The 23,414-nt window shown below is 33.2% G+C and overlaps 1 protein-coding gene across 1 annotated transcript in view; it reads right to left on the reverse strand.

Moving 5' to 3' along the window:
- SMS (spermine synthase) overlaps window positions 1–23,414 on the reverse strand; it is a 70,536-nt gene that overhangs the window by 10,047 nt on the left and 37,075 nt on the right. Inside the window, exons 5-9 of the mRNA XM_074300931.1 lie at window positions 20,496–20,671; window positions 19,114–19,268; window positions 18,257–18,346; window positions 12,009–12,123; window positions 8,413–8,492 (exon numbers count right to left, since the gene is read on the reverse strand). Of these exons, the coding sequence (XP_074157032.1) occupies window positions 8,413–8,492; window positions 12,009–12,123; window positions 18,257–18,346; window positions 19,114–19,268; window positions 20,496–20,671 (616 nt within the window). The remainder of the gene's footprint in view (window positions 1–8,412; window positions 8,493–12,008; window positions 12,124–18,256; window positions 18,347–19,113; window positions 19,269–20,495; window positions 20,672–23,414) is intronic.

Genomic DNA, 23,414 nt, shown 5'->3' on the forward strand with positions numbered 1-23,414 from the left:
TAGTCATTCTGTATGCTGTTCTTATCTGTTTACTTTGAACTAAATTATCTTTTCTTACTACTTTAACCTTATTTTATAAATATAAGACAGTAAATACTATTTCAATATTTTATTACAAATGGCATTAGATTCCATTCAAGAATCAGCTTCAAATTCTTCCACTTCACTCACCAACCCACTTCAAATGGTTACAACATAAATAATAAAGCAGCCTAGCCACAGATGCTTAAACTTCTCATTAGTAAAGGATTTATTACATCAATAACAATAACATTCATTTCATATACTTTGTTGTATATGCATTATGATTTTTCTATCAAACATAAAAGTGCTATAAAAGTATAATTTCTCTTATCTTCAAAAATATTTCAACTTCTATGGTTCTAGTTCATTGTTTTAGTCATCCTCCTACTTAAATGTTAAAAATAATTTTCTGCGTTATGGATTGGACCAGATGGCCTCCGAGGCCTTATTTAAAGCTTTAAAAAAAAATTTTTTTCACCAAACTATTAAGCTTAATGATACAAAAAAAGACTGAGAATTTGATCATTGAATTTGATGAGAATAACTGATTTTACTACTCTGTGTGAATCTATATATGCTTCATCTCTCTAGTTATTTTTAATTTATCTATATATAGAGATAAATTATAGATATCTTGCCAATATTTGTTGTTACTGGATGTGTTGACAGTGAATAAATCATTAATAATTTTTTAGCACCAGAAAAGGTATCTGGCTATTTTATTAGCATTATTATATCTACATTTCAGTACAGACCTATGGGTTGAATTTAACTTATCTGAAATTCCAGCCATAGAATGCTGCTTGAGGACACCCAGAGGCTAATTATCTTTAGACATGGTCACAGAACCACAGCATCAAGCTAAAACTTAAACCCAGAATTTCCAACTCTTTAGACCCACTCCATTAGTAATATGGAATACTCTTCAGAAAATTTTTCTATTGAAGTTTTGTTTTAGAACAAGCTACCTCCCCCAAAATTAAAGTTTCATAGGAGCCAATCATGATTTTATATGGTTCTCAGGAAGATTAATGCACTGAATAAACAAAGTGATATTTTAAATATGTTCAAATCTTTGAAATGGAAGTTCAATACAATTCTCATCTGTTCATTCCACATTTAAAGAAAACCCATCAAGAATACAAATAATTAAGAGAATCAAGGTTCCAACCATTCACTGGATAGAATCTGACTGACCACAAAGGAAATAAAACAGGATTTCCACCAAAAAGTCATTTAACTCTGATTGCTTCAGATAGATTAAAGAGACAATCTTAATTTAGAGAAAAAACAGTCTCTGGCTGTAATTCCTTATTTTAACCTTTCTATGTCCCAATGAAATTTCCATCTTTCAACTAAAGGATGTGGGAAAAAAAACTGAAAATGATCACTAAGGGTTTACACTTCAATAGGTCAGTTGTTGTTGCAAGCAGCTTGTCATGTGGGGAAATAAAACACTGGAAAAGCAGAAAGAACTCCAAATCTAATGTTTTCTCTACTATACACTGTATCTTTCATTTCTATAAGATTTTTAGTGAAAAGAGCTCTTTAAATGACACAATTACTTTCTTTATTTTCCATCATTATCTTCTAAGTCCTTCAGGAATTTCAAGGGAGGGGAAAAAAAACTTATTCTATTAAAAATGTTTATTTTTTTTTTTAAAAAGTCTTCAACACAACTCAAAATAGTTGAACTTACCCCTCTCACATTTTTTTTGGAGGGGTGGGGGAGTTAGAACTGTGATTTCATTCACAAGAACACTAACATGAAAAGCTTTTCCATGGTTTACTATTCAGTAAATAGAATTAAAATGTTCTTGGGACACCAAAAGTTCCCTTGCCAATGGCCAAATAGCCAAATGTATCAAGATGCTCACTTTTCTGCCAGTCCTCTAAATATGTGATTAGCCTTGGAAAAAATAAAAAATTAAAAAAAAAAAAAAATATATATATAAAGGTAGATATTGTTAGATTAAGTTCATTTAAAAATAAGCTTCTCACAGTCTTCCTAATATTTCAGGTCTTTAAAATATATCTGCAAATAGCTACAGTGGACAGACAAGAAAAGATTTCATCCTAAAGAAAAACTAAATGGTTTAATTTAGCCCAATCACACAAAATGACGTTATTTTTTAAGGTCTGTTTGTTTAGTAACCTATTATCATCTGGAAGGCTTCAGTGGGTATTTGGCTCAACTGCCCTTTGCTAAGCATATAATTTTATTTCAACATCAAGTTCACGGTGAGAGTACACAAACACCACATGTGTAATTTAAAATTCACAAATAGAAGATACTGCTGGGTAATTTTTAGAACATTTCACCACTGTGGAAGTCACATAATAGCAATACGACTAAGGTACAGTAATCTAGTCTCTAAAGACCTGTTCCTTGTCATCTTAAAATTCACAGTTTTTTGTAAAGGCCACATGGGAGTATCTCTTTGGAGAGACAATGTGGCAAGATACAGGAAGGAAATGGAAAAAGTTTTAGTGCTATTTTTTTTTTCACTTTGTCAAACATCCTAAAAAAACTTAAACCACTGTCACAAATCAAGGCCTACAAAAAAAGAAATAAGATGCACTTCTTTTCCAATCCATTAATTTTTCTCAGTACTATATCAAAATTAGAAATATTATACTTTTCCTAGATACTAGGAAAGGAATTGTGGTAGAGTATAAAAGGCAATGAATTAGGATTCAAGTTTTTTTAAAAAATATTATCAAACCTTTGCCACCTAATACCTGGCCAGCCAGTTCTACATCCTATTATCTATGAATGCTATTTCAATCAAAATAATCAATAAGGTCACGTTAGGCACAAGGGATGCAAAGAAAGGCAAAAGCTGACAGTCTAATGGGGGTGCAAAAGGGGGAAAGGAGGAAACAACATGTGAATGATTGTTATATGCAAACAAGATAAACAGAAAAAATGGGAAACAGAGGGAAGAGATTACCACATGATATTAGAAACAGGAAAGTCTTATATACAATAATTTATTCATTTCAATATTCTGTAAGAGCAAATAACTGATAATAACAAAGGTACCTATCAACTGGGAAATGGCTGGACAAATGTTATTATGATAGAATACATAGAAACATGGGAGGAGGGATAGCTAGGTGGTGCAATGGACAGAGCACCAGCCCTGAAGTCAGGAGTTCAAAAAGTCTCAGACAGTTAATACTTTCTAGCTGTGTGACCCTGGGCAAGTCACTTAATCCCAATTGCTTCAGCCAAAAAGAAAAAAAAGGATTTGTATAAAATGATGCATACTAAAATCAAGAAGAAAAAAACACACCTAAAAATGAATACTTAATGTTAAAAACATAATGTGAAATTGCAATAAACTTCTTTTTATGGTCCTCTCTGTTAAAAAAAAAATTAATAGTTATGAATATGGAATAAGACATATACTCTCAGTTGTGGCTCCTCTTGCTTGTAATACCAAGCAAGCTTTGTTTTTTTTAATTATAAAGAGGTTTCAGTGGGGAGGGCATAGGGGGAAATAACGATGATATAAAAACAAAAGGTAACAATTTTTTAAAAGATGCGAAAAAAAAATTTTAAAGATCTGATTTTAATCACGAGTAGTATTTTCAGGAAGGAGAAAAATACAGAACTACTTCAGTTTCCCATGACATTTTCCAAACTTGGCCAAAAAACAGGTTCAAGGGAGGAAAAGATGAGCATATACCCCCTTGGGATAAAAAAAAAAAAAAAAAAAAAAAAAAAGCCTATAAAAAAATTTTTTTTAGAATTAAAAGAATTTAAGTGAGTAAGTTCTAGGACTTCTTGGTCTCATGTTAAAAACATAACTTTACATGATTTCTCAAAGCAAAATTCACAACAAGATTGAAGGTAAAATTCAACTCATAGTAAAATTAAACTTCCTACCAGATAGCAGTCTACTTTACTTAAAACCACTTTAGGAACCAGGCCAGGGAACTTTTGAGGGTTCTGACAGCTTATCCATGTACTGAATGCTAAAACAAATAGATTCTAAGGGGAAGGGATGCTCCAAAACTTGGAGGGAGAGCAGGGAGAATGAAAGTAAGAATACTTAAGAATTATATAGAACAAAAAGGGATTTTAGATCTAGCCCAATCCTCCTCATTTTACAAAGGAGAATGTTAAGTGACCCATCCAAGGCCAAGAATTAAGTTGCATAACTAGAATTTCATTCTTGTCATGATTCCAAATCCAGTAATTCCTTTTACAGGTATTATGTTGCCTTCAAGACTCAGCTCAATTCTTATCAGCTCCACCCAAGCTGTCTCCTAATCAATGAGCTTAGTTCACTCAAATATACTATAAAAAGTTCAGCTTAAATTAATACTCTAAAACTTCCCAACTACAAAATAAAGGAAATAAGAAAAAGAAACTTACTTAGAAGAAAGGGAACATAATATAAAGAAGGAAGGGAAGGAGAAGTCAAAGGAGAGAGAAGGTAGACTTGGAAGACCAGATATCCAAGTCCTTACTTTAACATTTACTAATGTAATTTTTAGGCAAATCACCTTGAACTTGGAACTTGGAACACACACACACACACACACACACACACACACACACACACACACACACACACACACACACCTCCCTCATTTAGCACACCTCAATTTTCCCAATGCATTAATTTTTTTGGCTTCCACATTTTGTTCTAAGTTGGTTTGTACTGACCTTACAGCTCACAAATATTTCCAGATACTGTTTTTTCCATATTTTTTTTTACTGCTATCCTACCTATTCTCCCTATAGTGACAAGGCAGCTATTTTTTCCTTCATACTGCTAAACTTCTTCAAAAAAGTCTATTGGTGATGTTTTCATTTCCACCTGGTTTCTAATCCAGTTGGAACCCTTATGACTGATGGAAATATATTTAATCCTCAAAGAGGATTTATTTATTTTATTCAGCCCTATATTCTACTCTAACTTCCTTATGCTTAATGATAACCACATCTCCCAGTCACCTGAAACTGATAAGTTATATTTGAGGTGCCATCCACTTTTACTCACCAAAATCCTAGTTTGTGCCTCCTTTTGCCTTTCGCTCAACTTCAACCATATCAATTACCTAATTTTGTCTCTGATGTCAACAATACAAACATAATCCACTTTGTTATTCATTCATTTCAGTTATGTCCAACTCTTTATGGCCCAATTTGGAATTTTCTTGGCAAAAATGATGGAGGTTTTCTCCTAAACTACATACCAGTATCTTTCCTTAATTTCCTTAATATGGTTTCTACTAACAAAATCATACTAAATTATTGATGGGACCCAAAACTCTGATGATAAGAAGTTTCTTTTCTGGGTCTTCAGTTGCTATGGGAGCTGAAGATGTGGGGGTCCAAAAACACAATGGTCAAATTTTATCTTCTATAGTGTTGTCTCCTAGGATGAAGTCTAAAAAGCTGGGCTGGAAGCAGATCCATTCCTAGAGCTCATGTTTACCTCCTCAATGGCAGCAGTTGGTTGGTAATGATGGTGATGATAAAGATGACCTTAATCACAAGAAATAAGATTTTTTACTCCCCTCAAGAACAGCTGCGTAGGAAATGTTGTTGTTCCCAGGACTCTGGAGGTTCATATCCTAGCTGTTGAGAGTTCAAGATCTTAAACTGCTTTTTTCATTGTGGTCTGAGAGCAAGTGGTTGAGCCTGAATCACTTGTCACAAACTGTTAACCTAGACTAGTGCTTTCTGCTTTGTGCAAGGCAATTGTTGAGGATGCTGGTCCCTTCTCCACAGTAACTGTTTCCCAAATAGCTACAGAAACTGGGCTGGAAGCAGGATTCAGTAGTCTGGGGAGACTGGTATTACCAGGGTTCTTGGGCTTCCTTGCTTATCTATATGATGAGAGCAGGTGCTAAATCTTCCACAAGAAAATACTCTGCTTTGTTTAAATCTCTACAGTATTTGGAATTTTGTTCATCCAGGGTTGGTCTCTTCCCAAACATAACCTCATCCATTCTCCTAGCAGTTCAAAAGTTAAGCTTACTGCCCCATTATTTTCAATAGTGGTATCCTCTAGATATGGACATAGGAAATTCTCAATTCTTGACCAATGAAGGTCAAGAGCTACTAAAAACTAATAAAATCTAGCCATTTATGGAATTTTCATAAGAAATTACTTTTTTTTTCTTTTTCCAATTTGAGACTGACTGAAGGAACATCCTTCAATATGTGACAAACACAGCAGGCATATATACCTTCTGATTTGGGGAGAGGAAGGGAGTAGGGCAGGGGAAGGGAGAATGGGAGGAACAGTCATTTTTCCAATGAAAACCTTCAAGATACCCTAGATTCCTGGGCATTTTTTAAAAAAGACAAATGACATTAGTTAGGAATTCATTAGCTAAAGGCTCCTTTATCATGACTATAATTATATAAAAACTGAGAATGAATTTATTCAAAATCAAAGAATAAACTATCAAATTTTGCAAAACAAGAAGGGGAACAGGAAGGCAATTCCTTCACTTTCTTAAGTACTAAGGTTGCTGGAATACACAAGCAAGATTATTTTCAAAATATTTATTTTCTCCTTTCATTTTTTAGGTTTGTAAATATAGGATTTAAATCATCCTTTGCATCAGCTTTTTTAGCTCTACATTTCCAGAAAATTTTTTTTAGATTTGTCAGTTGTGCATGGGGAGGGTACAACTAAGTAGTTCTAATGATGAAAAGGATTTGTCTAGAGAAAAATCATGATCATTGTTCTCCATCTGGTGGTATAATATCATATTGCAACCAAGGCTCACTTTCCTGTTCAATGTCACTTTGGGAAGCTCTCAGGATCACTACCTTAGCCTATACCACCATTAATTTAGGATTTGATATCACATAATTTAGGCTTTGCTGACACCTACTGGCTATGTGACTTTTAGGCCCAGGACTTAATCAATGCTCTAGGCAACTCACACATATGTATGGTAGAGAAGATGCCTACCTCCATCGATAAAAAACCCTATACCAATGAAACAACAATGCCAGTTCCTGTTCTACTTCTTTGTGTATATTGTGGCCCCAGTGAGAAAAATACAATACCGTATCTCCTCAGGCTAGGAAGATGCAGTGGGGTTAGGTACTTAATACACACTTATTGAATTAAATTAATTTGGAATTTTTTCTTGTTTATGAAGGTTATGCAATCTTGCAAATAATTTCTGAAAAACCCCAGTGCCACAAAATATCAATTTGCCCAGATTATTTTCTGTGAATATATCCCCTCACTTACCAATCCCCTCTGATTCTAATTTTTCTAAATCCTATAATAAAAAGAACAACGAGCCTTCAAGGTTAAACCAGGTTTCAATGGCATAAGGAAAAATTGAATTCAATAATAGTCACAAGTGTTTTAGCACATAGCTGCATGGCTTAATGAGTTTTTATTTAATAACTGACTGAAGTGTTTGTAAATCGATGATAAAATGCAGATCAAAAAATAAAATGAAAAGTGCTAACATTTATTTATAAAGCTCTGTTTTGCAAAGTGCTAACTCACTTATTAAAACAACTTGGGCAGCTAGGTACCCCCCATCCCCAAAATAACAAAAACAAAAAAAAACCCACCAAGTTTATTGAGATACATATTATTATTATCCTCCTTTGACAGACAAGGAAAATAAGGCCCATGTTGAATAACTGGCCCAGGAGTTTCTTGCTAGGAAATGCCTAAGGCCATATTTTCAACTTATTAGTTGCAAGTCCTAGTCTCTATCCCATTTCACACTGGTTCAATGGACAGAATGCAAAGCTTGGAATAAGGAAAAATCTGGGTTCAAATTCAACCTGAGACAATAGCTGTGTGATCCCGGACAAATCACCTATTTGCCTCAGTTTTCTCATCTATAAAATGCTTTAACATCTACTTTTCATAGTTATTTTGAGGTGCAAATGAGGTAATAATTGTAAATAAGTATTTATTACAGTGTTTGGCACACAGTAAATAACATGTTAGTTATCATCACACTGGAATAAAAGGCTAGAAAAAATAAGTGAACTAAGAATTTAATTCTAATTTCTTAGAAAAACTGGGACTAGAAATTCCTAAGGTACTAAAAATGATACAGCATAAAGAACAAGAGAGCTAACTCTCACAAAACTGGACTAGATATGTATTATGCACATATATGCTACTGTTCTATCAGATAAAAGAGAAAACTTTTTCTTTATCAAATTTCCATGACTATTTCATGATTACATAATTCAATTCAGTGCCCTGAATCACAGTAGTACAAAGGTATCTGAAGCTGGATTTGAATTCAGGTCCTCCTGACTCCAGGGCCAGTGCTCTTTCTACTATACCAGCCAGCTTCTCCAATTAATTTTTAAATATATTAGATTCTAACCTGATGGGGGGAGAAGAGAATAAAATAAAAGCATACCTGTGTAAAGTATTTTCCATCGTGTTTCAAAACTTTCATTGAAAGATCAAGAATCAGTCTGAGAAATTCCCATGTAGAATCTAATGAAGAAAAGAGTTATATATAGCTTAATTTTTTTAGATTCTTATTAAATATGTTTCTTACTACCTAAAATCAACAAAAATCTTGAGTCTTACAAAATTCCAGTTAGAAAATACTTTCAAGTAAATGGTTTCAAGGTTTCTCAATCTATAGAAAGTCACAAAAAAAAAAAAAAAAAGAAAGAAAAAAAAAATCACCAACTCTAATTGGAACCACAAATGTAATAAGAAGCAGGGTCAGGAGCCAAATCTCATAGAAAGCCCCCAATCTTGCTCTTTTCACTACAGCATTCACTATAACTTTCTAGGACTAAATATATCACTACATACACAACTACTAACATGATTTTTCCTAAAGAAGAGATATGGACTACTCACAAGTCAGTGGCTGACTAATCTCAAGTTTAATATTCTCTTGATATTTTGATTTTTATTTTGATATGATTTTTAAATATTCTAATGATATTCTTTTGATACCAAAAACCTTTTACAATCTGACCGCACTTTCCCAATTTCTACCTTATTAAATATGTATTACTCTCCTTCATATACATCTTAGTTATAATGGATCTTCTTGCTGATCCTTACACCAAATATTTCATCTAAAGCCAGCACCTTTATACTGGCTGTGCCTCAGGCCTGTAACTCTCCCTCTCTTTCTCCTGGGACACCTGGTAGTGCTGATTTCCTTCAGGGCTTAGCTCAGGTGATCCTTTCTACAGATTTTCATAAATCCCTAGCATCCTTCCCTCCAGATCCAGACCTTGCTATCTGTTCCACAAATAAGAATTTCTTTAAGTCCTTATTATCTATCTTCCCACAAAAATATAAGTTTGTTGAGGGCATATTTTATTTTTGCCTTTGTATGGAAAGTGTCTAATGTAAACTATTTATAATATACAGCAAAAAATATTTACTACATAACATGTACTTTCTATGTATATATGTGTGTGTGTATATGTATAAAGAGAGTACATTGTGTGTGTCTACATGGGTAACTACAAATATACAAAATGTATTTGTTATATATATATATATATATATATATAAAGAAATATGCTTTTAGAACATGTGTAAAATGCTGTAAATGGATTTACAGATAAGATATAATAATAGTTACATATAGCACAATATATAATATACATTTCCTACATACATAAAAATTTATATCTATGGAACCTTGTGTCATGTTCTGGGTGAATATGTGTATTTATAAATATAGATATGTACACAGAGACATCGTATAATATAAAACATAATATATAATGTAGTTTTTCTATATATACATACACATATATATCATCTTTTATGTGCCAGGTGCTAAGTGCGTATATCCATTTAATTCTTATATGATACATGTCATTATAAATATCCACCAAGTCCAAGAAAATAAATGGCTAAAATACTAAACTTGTAGGATTTTAACTCATGATTAATCTGAGTCCTAGGTAACTTCAAATTTCAAAAGCCAGAAAATTAATGAATTTTTTTTGACGATGAAAACTAAATGTTAGAGTTGGAGGTTACAAACCACAAAGAAAACATTTCTAACAATTCTTCTATGGATCTTTGATCTCAACGACGTGCCCATATAGAGAACAACTAATTCCCATCTATTCCTGAGATAAATTAACCCTCTCTTTCCCAAAGTCTTCTATAAAACCCTGCACATAAGACCTTTCTTTCTTACTATTAAGGACTTTAACACTCTCCATCTGCCAGACTTTCTTTCCTTCTTATTCTTCTAATTAGCCATGTCTTCATATGCAGGTCATGGCTGGCAATATATTACAGCAAGATTCTGCAAACTAGCCCCACCACTTGCTTTTGTGTGGCTTACACTAGCTAAAAATGATTTGCAATAAAGCTTTTCATACAAAATTAGGCAACAAGCTGTGATTTGCTGATCCCTATACTATAGCAAATTTACACCAAGAATATAAACTCCTTCCATTAGTCTTTGGGCTGCTTCCATTGAAATGGGGATGCTTCCCAATTTGTAGCCACAAAGAACTATGGAGGAAATGCTAATATATAAAAGATGGATCTTTGGATCTTTGGTATGGGCAAAGTGGTGCAATTTCCTAAAGGTTATCTCACACTCTCTGTACAATTCTCTATCTAGAATGCTTGGCTTGAGATATTTGTAGTGATAAAGTCATTTAAGAGGCTGGTTTTGCCAACTACTCATCATGCTATGCTGAATTTACTATATGAGTAAGTATTACACTATTCTACGGCCTGATGAAATCAATGCAATATCAAGGTCATTGGATTTGGATAAACAAGTCTGAATTTAAGTTCTAGCTTTGCTACTTGATAATTATATGTCCTTGGGCTGGGGACACGGTCACTGGGGCTCACTATCCTCAGGTATAATATGAGGTAGTTGGTCTAGATTATCTCTAAGGTTCCTCCGAACTCCAAATTATTTTAGCAACAAACATTTGAAGAAACCATACTTTTAAAAGAAATTTATCTTTTGGATTTTCCCTGTGTTAGTTGTATTTTGTACTAGACAACTTAAATGAGCTTTATTTCCTGTTAATATTTATGAAAATTACTGAACAAAGCTATTTAAATACCTTAGGCTGACTTAAACACATACACATTAGAAAAATACTGAAAAGAAACACACCCAAAAATGATTATTTCACCTAGAATCTTTAGGCCAGAATAAAATTCTAGCAAAGATTCCAATAAGTTGTTTATACAAAAACAAAGCATTTTTGCCAAAAGAACAGCTTAATATGCCTAAATGGAGAATTTTAACAAGTACAATTCAAATACCAAGTTGAACAGAATCAGCCAATAACTCTTAGACGATTTCACTATTCTATCCAAAAACGTTAGATATAATTAACAAAGTTTTATAACAAAGCTCATTTTTATGTAAGAATTAGCAAAATTAGAATTTATTTGCCCTAAGAGACCAACTACAACCTTCTCAGCTACTTTAATTTTTCAGTGGTTGTATATTATGCCTATTTTTATTGTTTTATTATTAAAGTTTTTTTTATTTTCAAAACATATGCATGAATAATTTTTCAACACCAATCCTTCCAAAACCTTGTGTTCCAAATTTCTCCTCCCGTTCCTTTTCTCCCCTCCCCTACATGGTAAGTAATCCAATATATGTTAAAAAAGGTAAAAAAAAAAAAATTAATAAATGTTGAAAATCCAATGTATGTATATCTATTTACACAATTATGATATTGCACAAGAAAAATCTGATCATAAAAGGAAGAAAAATGAGAAAGAAAATAAAATTCAAGCAAACAACAATGTTGTGATCTACCCTCTGTTCCCATAGTCCTCTCTACATCATTGATTGATCTCTACATCAGATCATTGAAACTGGTATGATATTATGCTTATTTTAATAAAAATAGCACATTTCTCCAAACAGTATTGACGAACTACAAAATGTCACAGAATATAGTCATAAAATATAGAAAGACTTTTAGCAACAACAACAACAAAAAAAAAATAAAAAAAAAAATCAGTGGAATTCACCTTCTTCTGGAGATGTGGAGATTGGAACAGCTGTCAGATCATTAATCACATAATCAAACATTCTCCCTTCTTTGGCATACCTCTTCAATACTGGAATACAGTCTTCTATAAGAACCTGTAAAAGATTAAAAAAAAAAAACCTTTGGGTAAGCAAACACTTCTGTATTGCCACAATGCTGAATCAAAAACAAATATGACATTGACTGGATGGATTAGGAGGACTTGATTTCCAGTGCCAGCAAGAGGATGTGGACCCAACAACAGACAATATTTGCCTAAGAGCCAGCTGAACTAAGTTCAGAGAGGCTCACCATCTGCTTGGCTGCAGAGTAAATTAACTATGATAGACAGTTTCCCCAGATGTTTAAAAAGAGTGGGGGAAGGGGAGAGAGAGAAATCAGAGAGCTATATTGTTATAGGAAGTATCCAACAAAATTCTATGGATTTGAAGCACTCATGTGACCATAAATATTTCAGTTTGAAGTGTTTTCTTATCTGTAAAGTAGGAATATACTTAGATCAAGGATTTGTTTTGAATAAGGCATTAAGATCCTTTAGTTTACCAAGTGCTGTGTTATTGAACAGTCATGGTAAGCATCCAGATAATGTTTTATAATCTAAGAGATTGTGGGTCATACTAAATGGGAAAAAGAAAAAGGGAAAAAGAAAATGCCCTATCCCAAATTATTTTACCTGTTCTGCTTCCAGTATTTTTCACCACTCTTTTCTAGAAATGCTTCTATTAATACTGGCTATAAGGAAATTACCCTATAAGTGCTCTAGACTAATATGAGGGACACTAACTCCTTACTTTTGACACATACTAGCCATGTGATCCTGGGCAAGTCATTTAACTCTCTGCCTCGGTTTCCTCATCTGTAAAATGAGCTAGAGAAAGAAATGGCAAGCCAGTCTAATATCTTTTTTTGCCAGGAAAACCCAAATAGAGTCATGGAAGGGGCAGACATGACTAAATTTGGTGGAAAACAAATTTACATTAGAATTCCTATATATATATATATATATATTTACTGACCACATATTAATATTCTCTAAGTTTTATTTGTCTTGTTAGCTATTTTAATCTTTTAGCCCAAGCAGTTTATCAAGTTCTGATACCTCTCACCTAAAGCTTAAGACTTTAGATTGACTTCTGGTATCATGAAGGCAGAATGAAACTCCTCCCAAAATCCCCCTCCAAACTAGAGAACTACCTCAGAATTGACCTAGTTGCAGGAAAAGTCTGTATTATTGGAATGAGAAGGGGCAAGGTCTAAAAGCAGGAGCGGCCAGCCTCACAACAGGAGGCCTGCAGCAAGGCCTAGGGCATTCAGGTCTACCAGCAAAGCCCTACACTTCCTGTAAGGCAGCAGTCCCCTAGGCTAAGCAAGTAAGCAGTCTATGAAGGATAGCAATTTTACTTGAAAACCATGGTAGATGTAAAAAAAAAAAAAAAGGCAGGACAATATCTTTCAAACTATCCTGATATATTAGAACCAGAGGTTAAAACAGAAATTGAAAGAATCCAGTCACTAAGTGAAAAAGATGCCCAAATGAAAACTCCCAGGAACATCACAGTCAAATCCCAGAGCTCATGAAAAGAAACAATTTAAATATTGTTATCACATATAAGTTTGGCAGATTCCATGTTAAAAGAACCAGAGGGCTTGGAGCATACCAGAAGACAAAGGAATTGGGATTATAACCAAGAATCACCTACAGAGCAAAAATGAATGTAATCTTTCTGAGGGAGGGGGACAAATAGATATTTAAGCTGAATAAAAAAAATCTGACCTCCAAATACCAAGAATCAAGGGAAAAAACAGGAAAAGGGAAAAAAGAAACAAGGGAAAACATTCAATAAAGTTAAACTTTGTATTTCTATATGGCAAGATAATATTTAACACAATTAGAAATATCCCAAAGAGATTTTTAAAAGGGAAAGGGACCTGTATGTGCAAGAATGTTTGTGGCAGCTCTTTTTATAGTAGCTAGAAACTGGAAACTACGTGGATGCCCATCAATTGGAGAATGGCTGAATAAATTGTGGTATATGAATGTTATGGAATATTATTGTTCTGTAAGAAATGACCAGCAGGATGATTTCAGAAAGGCCTGGAGAGATTTACATGAACTGATGCTGAGTGAAATGAGCAGGACCAGGAGATCGTTGTATACTTCAACAACAATACTATATGATGATCAGTTCTGATGGACGTGGCCATGTTCAACAATGAGATACTAAATCAGCTCCAATAAAGCAGTAATGAACTGAACCAGCTACACCCGGTGAAAGAACTCTGGGAGATGACTATGAACCTCTACATAAAATTCCCAATCCCTCTATTTTTGTCCACCTGAATTTTGGATTTCCTTCACAGGCTAATTATACACTATTTCAAAGTCCGATTCTTTTTGTACAACAAAACAACTGTATGGACATGTATACATATATTGTATTTAATTTATACTTTAACATATTTAACATGTATTGGTCTAGCTGCCATCTGGGGGAAGGGATGGGGGGTAAGGAGGGAAAAAATTGAAATAAGAGGTTTTGCAATTGTCAATGTTGAAAAATTACCCATGCATATCTTGTAAATAAAAGGCTACAATAAAAAAAAAAGTCTATCTTGTCCTATAAAAAAGTTAAAGAGGAAAGGAAAACTAATAAAAGGGAGGGTATATTGGGATAGGCTGTGTCAGAAGGAAAACATAAAACAACATATTGTTCACTGAATATGAAAAATAATGAGTGACTATTCTCAGCAATACAATGATTCAAGATAATCCAAAGGACTAAAAATTAAGGATACTATCTACCTCCAAAGGAAGAATTGATATTGTTTGAATACAGATTGAAAAATTAAGAATTTCTCTTTCTAGTTTTGTTTTTGAGATTTTCTGTACAAAATGAATGTAAAAATATCTTATAATTTTACATTAAAAATGTTAAAAAAAAAAAAAAAAACTGGAAGAAAAATTTCCCAATTATAAAGATTATAAAAATGCTTAACTATATTGGTAGAAGGGATTTTCTCTCCTGAATTTCTTAAACCAATGAAATAAAATTCATTCCTTATTCCTTTTACTTTTTCCTAAGTATTAAGCAATTTCTTATTACACACTGCCTTTAATATACAATTTAATTATCTTCACAGTCTATTATTTATCTTTACTATTCTGTAATTTACTTTTAATTTTAATTATTTAATTAATAGAAATGTATTTTAACTCCTTATCAAAAGTCTTATGCAAAAACAACAGATTGAATCCTTACTTTTGTCAGAATAGCTAGCTATGATTAAATGGAACACAAATTTCAACAGGTAGGGCCAAATAAATCAAATTTCACATTCGTTATGTTCAAAAAAATGTCTCAACTTGCATTTTGAATCCTGTGTTTCTCTGTCAGAAGTTGGAAAGCATGCTTCATTCCGGCTCTAATGGAAGCATGGTTGGTGGTTGTTCAGAGGTCATCTCCCAAAGCCGTCTTTAAAACATTGTTACTCCACAAATTGTTCTGGTTCTGCTCATTTCATTCTGCCTCAATTCTAACAAATGTTCTCTCTGAAATCATTCCCTCCATCATTCTTATGGTACTACAGTATTTATTTTTTGATCCACTTTTGACAATGATGGGTTTGAAGTACAACATCAAAGTGGTTTTAATTTTCATTCCTTTTATTCTTAGTGATTTGGAACTTTTTAAGGTGCCTATATTTGGCTTGTAATTCTTCCTCTGATGAATTATCAATTGGAAAATACTTCCTGAAAATTGAAATCTCTATCTATATATATAGTCTTCATTCCCTTCCAAACTACATAACTGGAGATCATCTAAGAGAAAAAGCACTAAAGGAAGACTGGGAAAATTCAGAAGACAGGACTTTTTAATTCAGATTTAAAAACCCTAATACTATAAAGGTTATTATGTAAGCAATCCTTTTTAGCCAGTTTTTCTATGTTTATATTTCAAAATTGTGATTTACTTAAGCTCTTTATCTTTTCATAAAATCCATCTATTAAAGTTACATTTTTTGTGCCCTTTATTACTTTTCCATTGAAATATCATATTCCAAGCTCTGTCCACTTTAAAATAATGGCTAGATCTTGAGTGAGTTTGACAGTCTTTCTGGATTTTTGACTGGGGGAAAAAGGGGTGTGTATGAATTATTGCTATAATTTAACTGAGACTTTTCTTTTGGGGGTTTCTTTTAGGAAGTGATTGGCAGATTCTATTTTCATCCTGCCCTTGATCCTCTGGTTCAAATATCTGGAAAGGTTAGTTTTATGATTTCTGGGCTCTTTTATAATTTTTCAGAGCGTCCAATGATTTTTTTTCTGAGGCAATTAGAGCTAAGTGACTAGCCCAGAGTAACACAGGTAGGATGTGTCAGATTTGTTAGGTGTTAAGAGCCCAGATTTGAACTCAGGTTCTCCTGACTTCAAAGCTGATGCTCTATCTACTGTGCTACCCAATCCAATGGTTCTTAAATCATTTCTCCTTGACCTACTTTCTGTCAGCTGTTTTTGATAAAATGCCTCACATTTTCCATGATTATTTTTACTTTTATTGTTTTTTAATGTTTCCTGTTATTATTTTGCAGCAACATCATGAGATCCATTCTATTTTTCAACAAGTCTGGTGCCTGAATAAAGTTTTATACCTCATGTTAAATTGTTCATTCTAAGTTTTTTTTTTTATTTTTTGCCAATTCATTTTTTTTCTAGTGCATTTATTTCACTTGTGAAAATCATTTAAAACACATATTTCTTCTAGGAATTCTAGCTGAACTTGTGTCCAAGCTATTTATCTTTGGGGCTTTGCCTGTCAATGTTTTTTTCAAACTGTTGTTACACTAACAGTATAGCAACTCTTTACAGTGGGATTCCTCCACTTAAGTCCTCCTTTGGACTTTGCACTGGACTAGGCTCTGCATACTACTGAAGTAATGTATCTGACCTAATGCTTTTAGTCTTGTTTTCTCTTGGGTCCAACCAAGAATCTCAGGTTGGAGTTGTGCAATTTTTGGTATGTCTAAAATAGTTTGATGCAGGGCAAAGTCTGATCATGGACTTCCCAGCTCCTGACCTGTTCTGAGCAATACAAGTCTCACCCTTCATTCTGTGCCTAACAGAGCTTTGTACTGTAATTAAATAATCTCACTGTTTACTATGACAGGGTCTTGCCAAATGTATATAAAACACGAGGCTAACATTTTAAGCACTCTGTATTTAAGGTTTGTAGTTTATTGAATACTCATTCCATTCAACAGTTATTGATTAGTAATATTTAATAGGCATTAAGGAAAGATACAAAGAAAAGTTAGAAATACCTCCAGCCCCTAAACAATTTATTGTGTAATAGAGGCAAGGGTGGGTGGGTTTATAATCTCTACTTTGTAGAACAGAAAGAGCACAAAGTAATATATGAAATCTAACAACATTCTATGTTGGTCAAACTATCCTGGACTTGTATATTTTTATGTATGTGCTGTCTTCTCTAACACAATTTTGTTTGGAATGTTACTTTTTCCATTTTTGCTTCCTCACTACGTAAGTACTACAGTAAGTATGTTTACTGATGGCACAGCAATTTTTATAGTACTTTCTCCATGTGGACAAAAGTCATACAAATGACTTAATTTTATACCTCCTCCAGTGCCTACCACAGTGCAGTGTATACAGTTGACACTTATTGCTTACTAGTCACTATTGCCTGCATTGATTGTTAATAACTTTTTTTTTTTTTAAAGACTCTTCAGTGTCCAGAAAGTAGTAGTATCTTATTTCTCATTTATCAAGTACCAATTTGAAGAAACACTAATATTTGTATAGCTTTCCTGGGCATGTCTATAATTTATTTTTACCAATAATATTATACACTACTTAATGGGCAGTTATAAAACATTTGCGGCCTTAGCAGTCAAATCAACATCACAAATATAAACAACCCTAATACAGCTTCAGAAAGCTACATGGAAAGAATGGAAGATGTGTCCTCCTGAGTGCAAATAGGGTTTGACTCTTACTAGCTGTATGACCCTGACCAAGGCACTTAATCCTGTTTGTCTCAGTTTCTTCTTCTGAAAAGTGAGATGAAGAAGGAAATGGCCACCCATCACTCTAGTATTTTAGCCAAAAAAACCTTCAAATGGGGTCACAAAACATGAACATGACTAAAAGATAACTAATCAATAACAAACATTACTTTTAACAATTAAAGTGAACAGCAAAAGGATTACCTGATAGCATTCTCCTTTAAGATTGTCTAAGACATCTCCACATGTTTTACGCATATATTTCTTACACCCGTCAATCACCATTTGGTCAATGTTTGGAACTTGTTAAGGAGCATGAAAAGTCTTCTGGTTTTTTTTTTTTCTTCTTTTTGATTGATTTTTAAATAGTGAAACATTTGAAAGAAATTTTAAGATAAAGTTCTTATAAAGCACAAGTTTTAGTATCATGATCCAGATATATTTCAAAAACCTTATTTTTCCTTCCAGAAAAAGATTATTTGGGAGGGAAGAAAAAGAAGAGGAAAATTAGCTGCCAAGAGAGACAAAGCTTTTTATTTTGCACCAAGGACATTCAAAAGAACAAAGATTTCTTCCTGTAAATTCCCTATGGGCTCTGGCAGGCCATTACAATGATTACAGGAGACAAAGAGGCATCCTGCCAAAGACTGTTCATGTTTGCTGCCCTTGGGTAGATTATTCTTGACAATTTGAGAGACAGGGAGATAGCCTACTTGTTGGTTACTGCAACAACAAAAAACAAAGGAAAAGAAAAAAAAGGCTAATAGAATTAAACTACAATGTTAAGATGTCTTTATTAAAGTTTTATGTTTCATGGAAACACATCATATATTTGGCATTCTGGTAAAGCCAAATGACTGTTCAAATTAATGTTTTTAAATGCATAATATAGTGATTTGCAAAGAAACAAATTATACTGAAATAATTTTAAAAAATTTTTTTTTCCCAAGTTGTTAGAACATAGGTTAAAAACTCCTGCCTTAGTCAAAAGGAAAATGCATAGAGACATAAGGTTAAGAAAAAATAAAGGCACTATAACTTGACTCATTTAAAAAGGATATCTCTACCATAGTGACCATCTTTGGTTTCAACTTGACTATTTCATATAATATACCCCCATCTCCACCGCCCAGAATCAGCACTTCTTTGTCAGTATAATCTTCTTTCCCACTGCCCATTATGGCCTGTGTATATGCCAAGTCACTCTCTGCCAAATCTAGGAATCAGAAAATACAAACAGAAAGATGGTTAGGCACTTTGATCTTATCAAAATTCAGTTACAGCTTACCTACACTGAATGTTTTATACAAGCCTTGGAATCTATAAAAGCAAAACTATTTCATTTGCTTTCCTATCACTGTAATCCCCAAGACTTTATTTTCCCTTAATAATTATTTCTAAAAATATCAATTCATTCTGTAGATTGTCCAGAGAGGAAAGTTCATCTCTGCAGTTTAGCAATGATGATTCAAGTACAATCAGGCCAATGACATGTGGAGGTATAACGATATTAGTATTCATAAGCACTTAGTTTGTACTAAGGAGTGAAAAATAATGTAAATAAGAAAGTAAGACAATCAAAGGCGAAAATAAGACACACGAGAGAATTCTGCTGCCAAGTGAAATAAAGAGGCCTGTGGTTCTTAGTCAATCAGATATAATACACTTCTTTCAAGTCATTTCAATTAATAAAAAAAATTCTGCTACTGAACTATTTTGACAGTACAGGGACTTTGCTATCAGAAGAGTTCCAGATGCAAAACCATTAATTCAGCTCCCTCTTATTTATTCATCATTTCATTTAGTTAAAAGTAAATATTATTTTTAAAAAAATATGTCCGTGTTTGAAAACATGAAAGCATGACAGAAATGCTAGCTGTTACTCTACTATCATGCTACAAAAGAACAATAAATGAGGACTGACCAGAAAAACAGGAAATCTTTTATGAACTAAGAAAATAAATAACATCAAGATAAATGAGACAAGACAAAATAGATTAAAAACAGATTACTGACAATGGAACAAACTGACTTTTTGGCAAAAGGTGGTAGTTATACATTCTGTATATTGTAGCCAACATTACTGATTGATTTTGCCTACTTATTTTTTTTTTGTTATTCTCTTATAATAAGAGTGTCAATATATATAAAAAGGGCAAATTGTTGAGAGATTAATGTAATAAATCAAATGTAGAAAGTAAATGTAGGGGGCAGCAGTAGAGCACCAGCCCTGAAGTCATGAGAACTTGAGTTCAAATTTGGTCTCAGACACTTCCTAGCTGTGTGGTCCTGGGCAGGACTGATAAAAAGAAGATTAAAAGGCTTCCGTTCTAAAATACTAAAATATTTTAGTTAAATACATGAAAAGTCTTGTCACAATAGTATCATTCTGAACATGAAGGGACCATTTCTGCGAGTTTTGATTGAGGGGGAAATTACTTACTGACATCCCCACTGAGGATAAGGATATTTCCAAACTGCTTTGAATGCAGAATTTTAATGTTCTGATAAGGTGAATCTTCATCATACACAACTTCATCTATGTCATATTCCACCAGGCGTCCGTCAGCCGTAGGCCAATACTTATCGATCTTGCCGCCTCGTACAAGAGCTGGTAATCTGAAGAAACAAATATAATCCTTCAGTTTCTGTTTATAAGTCATGTTTGTTCCATCATCCCTTTCTACAACCAGGAAATGGTCAAGAGACTCCAAATAGCAAATGGCCACAACTAAATCTAATGATTATGAGATAATGACTAGGAGTAAACACACATACACACACACACACATAAAAATTAATTCCCAGAGGGACAGACAGAACTTATTCTCGAAAATACATGACAAAAGCAATGTTTACAAAAAAATTTTTTTTGGTACAGAAACTGCACTTTATGTGGAGCATCTTTCTATAAAAGCTATCTGCTCCAATACTTCACTACAGTCCTAGAATCATAGATTTAGGCGGATGACACCAAATCCTCAAAAAATTTTATCAATGGAACACATGCTCTAGTATATCCCATTCAAGCTAAAAAGATCTTCAATATGGCCCTTAAGTCATATAATGATAGATATAGGGCTGGAAGGAATCCCAGGAAGCCATCTAGTCTACTTCTCTCAGTTTATAGTAAAAAATAAATTAAATTCAAAAGAGAATGAAGTAAGCTACCCGGAATTACATGTCATCTGAGGAGCTTATTTAAAAATTCAAGGAAGTTCACACTAGAAATTTGGCCATGACTGCCCATAAATACTACATATGTTAAGATGTTTATGGGTAAAAATTGGAGCAGTACACATGCTCAAGTAATTTAGACATTAATATGTTTAACATGATCAAAAATCAAAATTTTGGGATTCAGATATTAAAATGATGAGTAACAGCTAAAACCTAAAATTCTAAATGCCACAAATACTATTAGAATTAGAAAAACTGATTGACTCTAAACTTAAGAACTTAAAAGCACCAAGCCTAGAGGAAGGAAGACTATAACCTCAGATATTTTACTCACTGTGTGACACTGGGCAAGTATTGTTGCTGTTGTTGAATCATGTGACTTATTACACCATTTAGGATTTTCTCATCAGATACTGGAATGCTTTACCATTTCTATCTCATTTTTAAAAATGAGGAAACTGAGGCAGGCAGCATCGTGACTTGCCCAAGGTCACAGCTAGTAAATGTCTGAAATTTGAACTCAGAAAGTTTGAGTTAGCCTTCCTGACTCCAGGCCCGTGATGTACTGCATCACCTACCTGCCTGTCTAAGGATGCTACAGAATTTCTACCTCCCTCAGTTTCAACTATATAACAAGAATAACTTCTACCTTTGAAGGCTGTGTGTGGACCAATGAAGCTAATAACTGTAAAGTGTTTGTCACAGTGCCTGGCAAACATTAGGACCTTAATAATTGCTGATTGTCCAGGGTCACAAAGTGAGTAAATATGTAAGGCAAAATTTGAACTCTTCCTGAATATTGTATAAGTCTTGACTTTCCATTGCTCCACCTAGGTGGTAGCATTTAACTTTCTGATAATTCAAAAGATGGAAGACATAGTTCAGTAGTTAGTCAGATGTCAAGGACTTTGTGAAATCTATTATTTCCTATTAGCACCTATTGAGGGACATCAGGATTTGTTTTTGCATTTAAGAGTATAAGCTTTCCAAAGCGATCTTCACAGACTATCAATTAATCCTAAAAATACAAGGGAGAAAAATGAAAATCTTTTAGAATATATGGAAAATTTTAGAAGGGGAAAAAGCCACAAAGAAGGGCTAAAAGTAAAGATAGGTTTTATTAGGTTCTGATTTCTTGTTTTGATAAAAGGATCTAGAGGCTAGAAAAGTGGTCAAGAAATAAACTCAGGCTGTTAATTGAACATTTAGTTATTTGGAAAGGAAGGTCACTGGAAAAGATAGAAAATTAAGCCAAGTAAAGATATGGTATCCTGGTCATAAAGTAGTAAAAATTTTGTTACTGCTCCTTACTTGTTATTTTTAAAATAACAAAACTTAATTTAAAATCAATAACTTTCTAGCTTTCTCATTGAATAGAAGTTTGAGAATGTTTAAAAATCTCCCTTCAAAAGCAAATGTATTTCTAACCCATTTTCTCCAAGCACTCCTCTAAAACACCCCAATTTTTTCTATTTCTTTTCAAGCTTTATTTTAAAAGACATGTTAATTCTTATGAACAACTCACATTTCTAACTTGTATAATTATGATTTGGATTTCTAATTCTGCCTCTTAGCTTTAGGAAAGAATAAGATAGTTTTTGACAAATGAACAAGGCTCTGAAGTATTCTTTCTTTTTTTAAAATGGCCTGACTTACCAAATAAATCATTTTGTGTAGACACAATAGCCAATGACTATAGTAATCTAGTATTTGATAAACCCAAAGACCCCAGCTTCTGAGATAAGAACTCAATAAAACAAGAACTTTTGACAAAAATTGCTGTGAAAAATAGTATGACAGAAACTAAGGCACTGACCAACACCGAACCTGTTTATCTAGATAAGGTCAAAATGGATTCATGATGTAGACATAAAAAGTGATGCTATAAGCAAATGAGAAGTACAAAGATTAGTCTACCTCTCAGATCTGTAGAGAAGGAAGAAATTTATAGCCAAAAAAGAACTGAAGTATATTATGAAATGCTTAGGATACTATTAAGTTAAATGATTATTATATACAAATTAAAATGGATAGTTTTTGTACTAACAAAACTAATGTAAACAAGATTATAAAGGGAACAGAAAACTGGGTAAAAAATCCAAGGGTTTTGATAAAAGCCTCATTTCTAAAATACACAGAGAATCTAAACAAAATCTCAATTCAAATCTAAAAGAATACAAGC

This window comes from Sminthopsis crassicaudata, chromosome 3, assembly GCF_048593235.1.
Source record: "Sminthopsis crassicaudata isolate SCR6 chromosome 3, ASM4859323v1, whole genome shotgun sequence".
Classification (NCBI taxonomy): domain Eukaryota; kingdom Metazoa; phylum Chordata; class Mammalia; order Dasyuromorphia; family Dasyuridae; genus Sminthopsis; species Sminthopsis crassicaudata.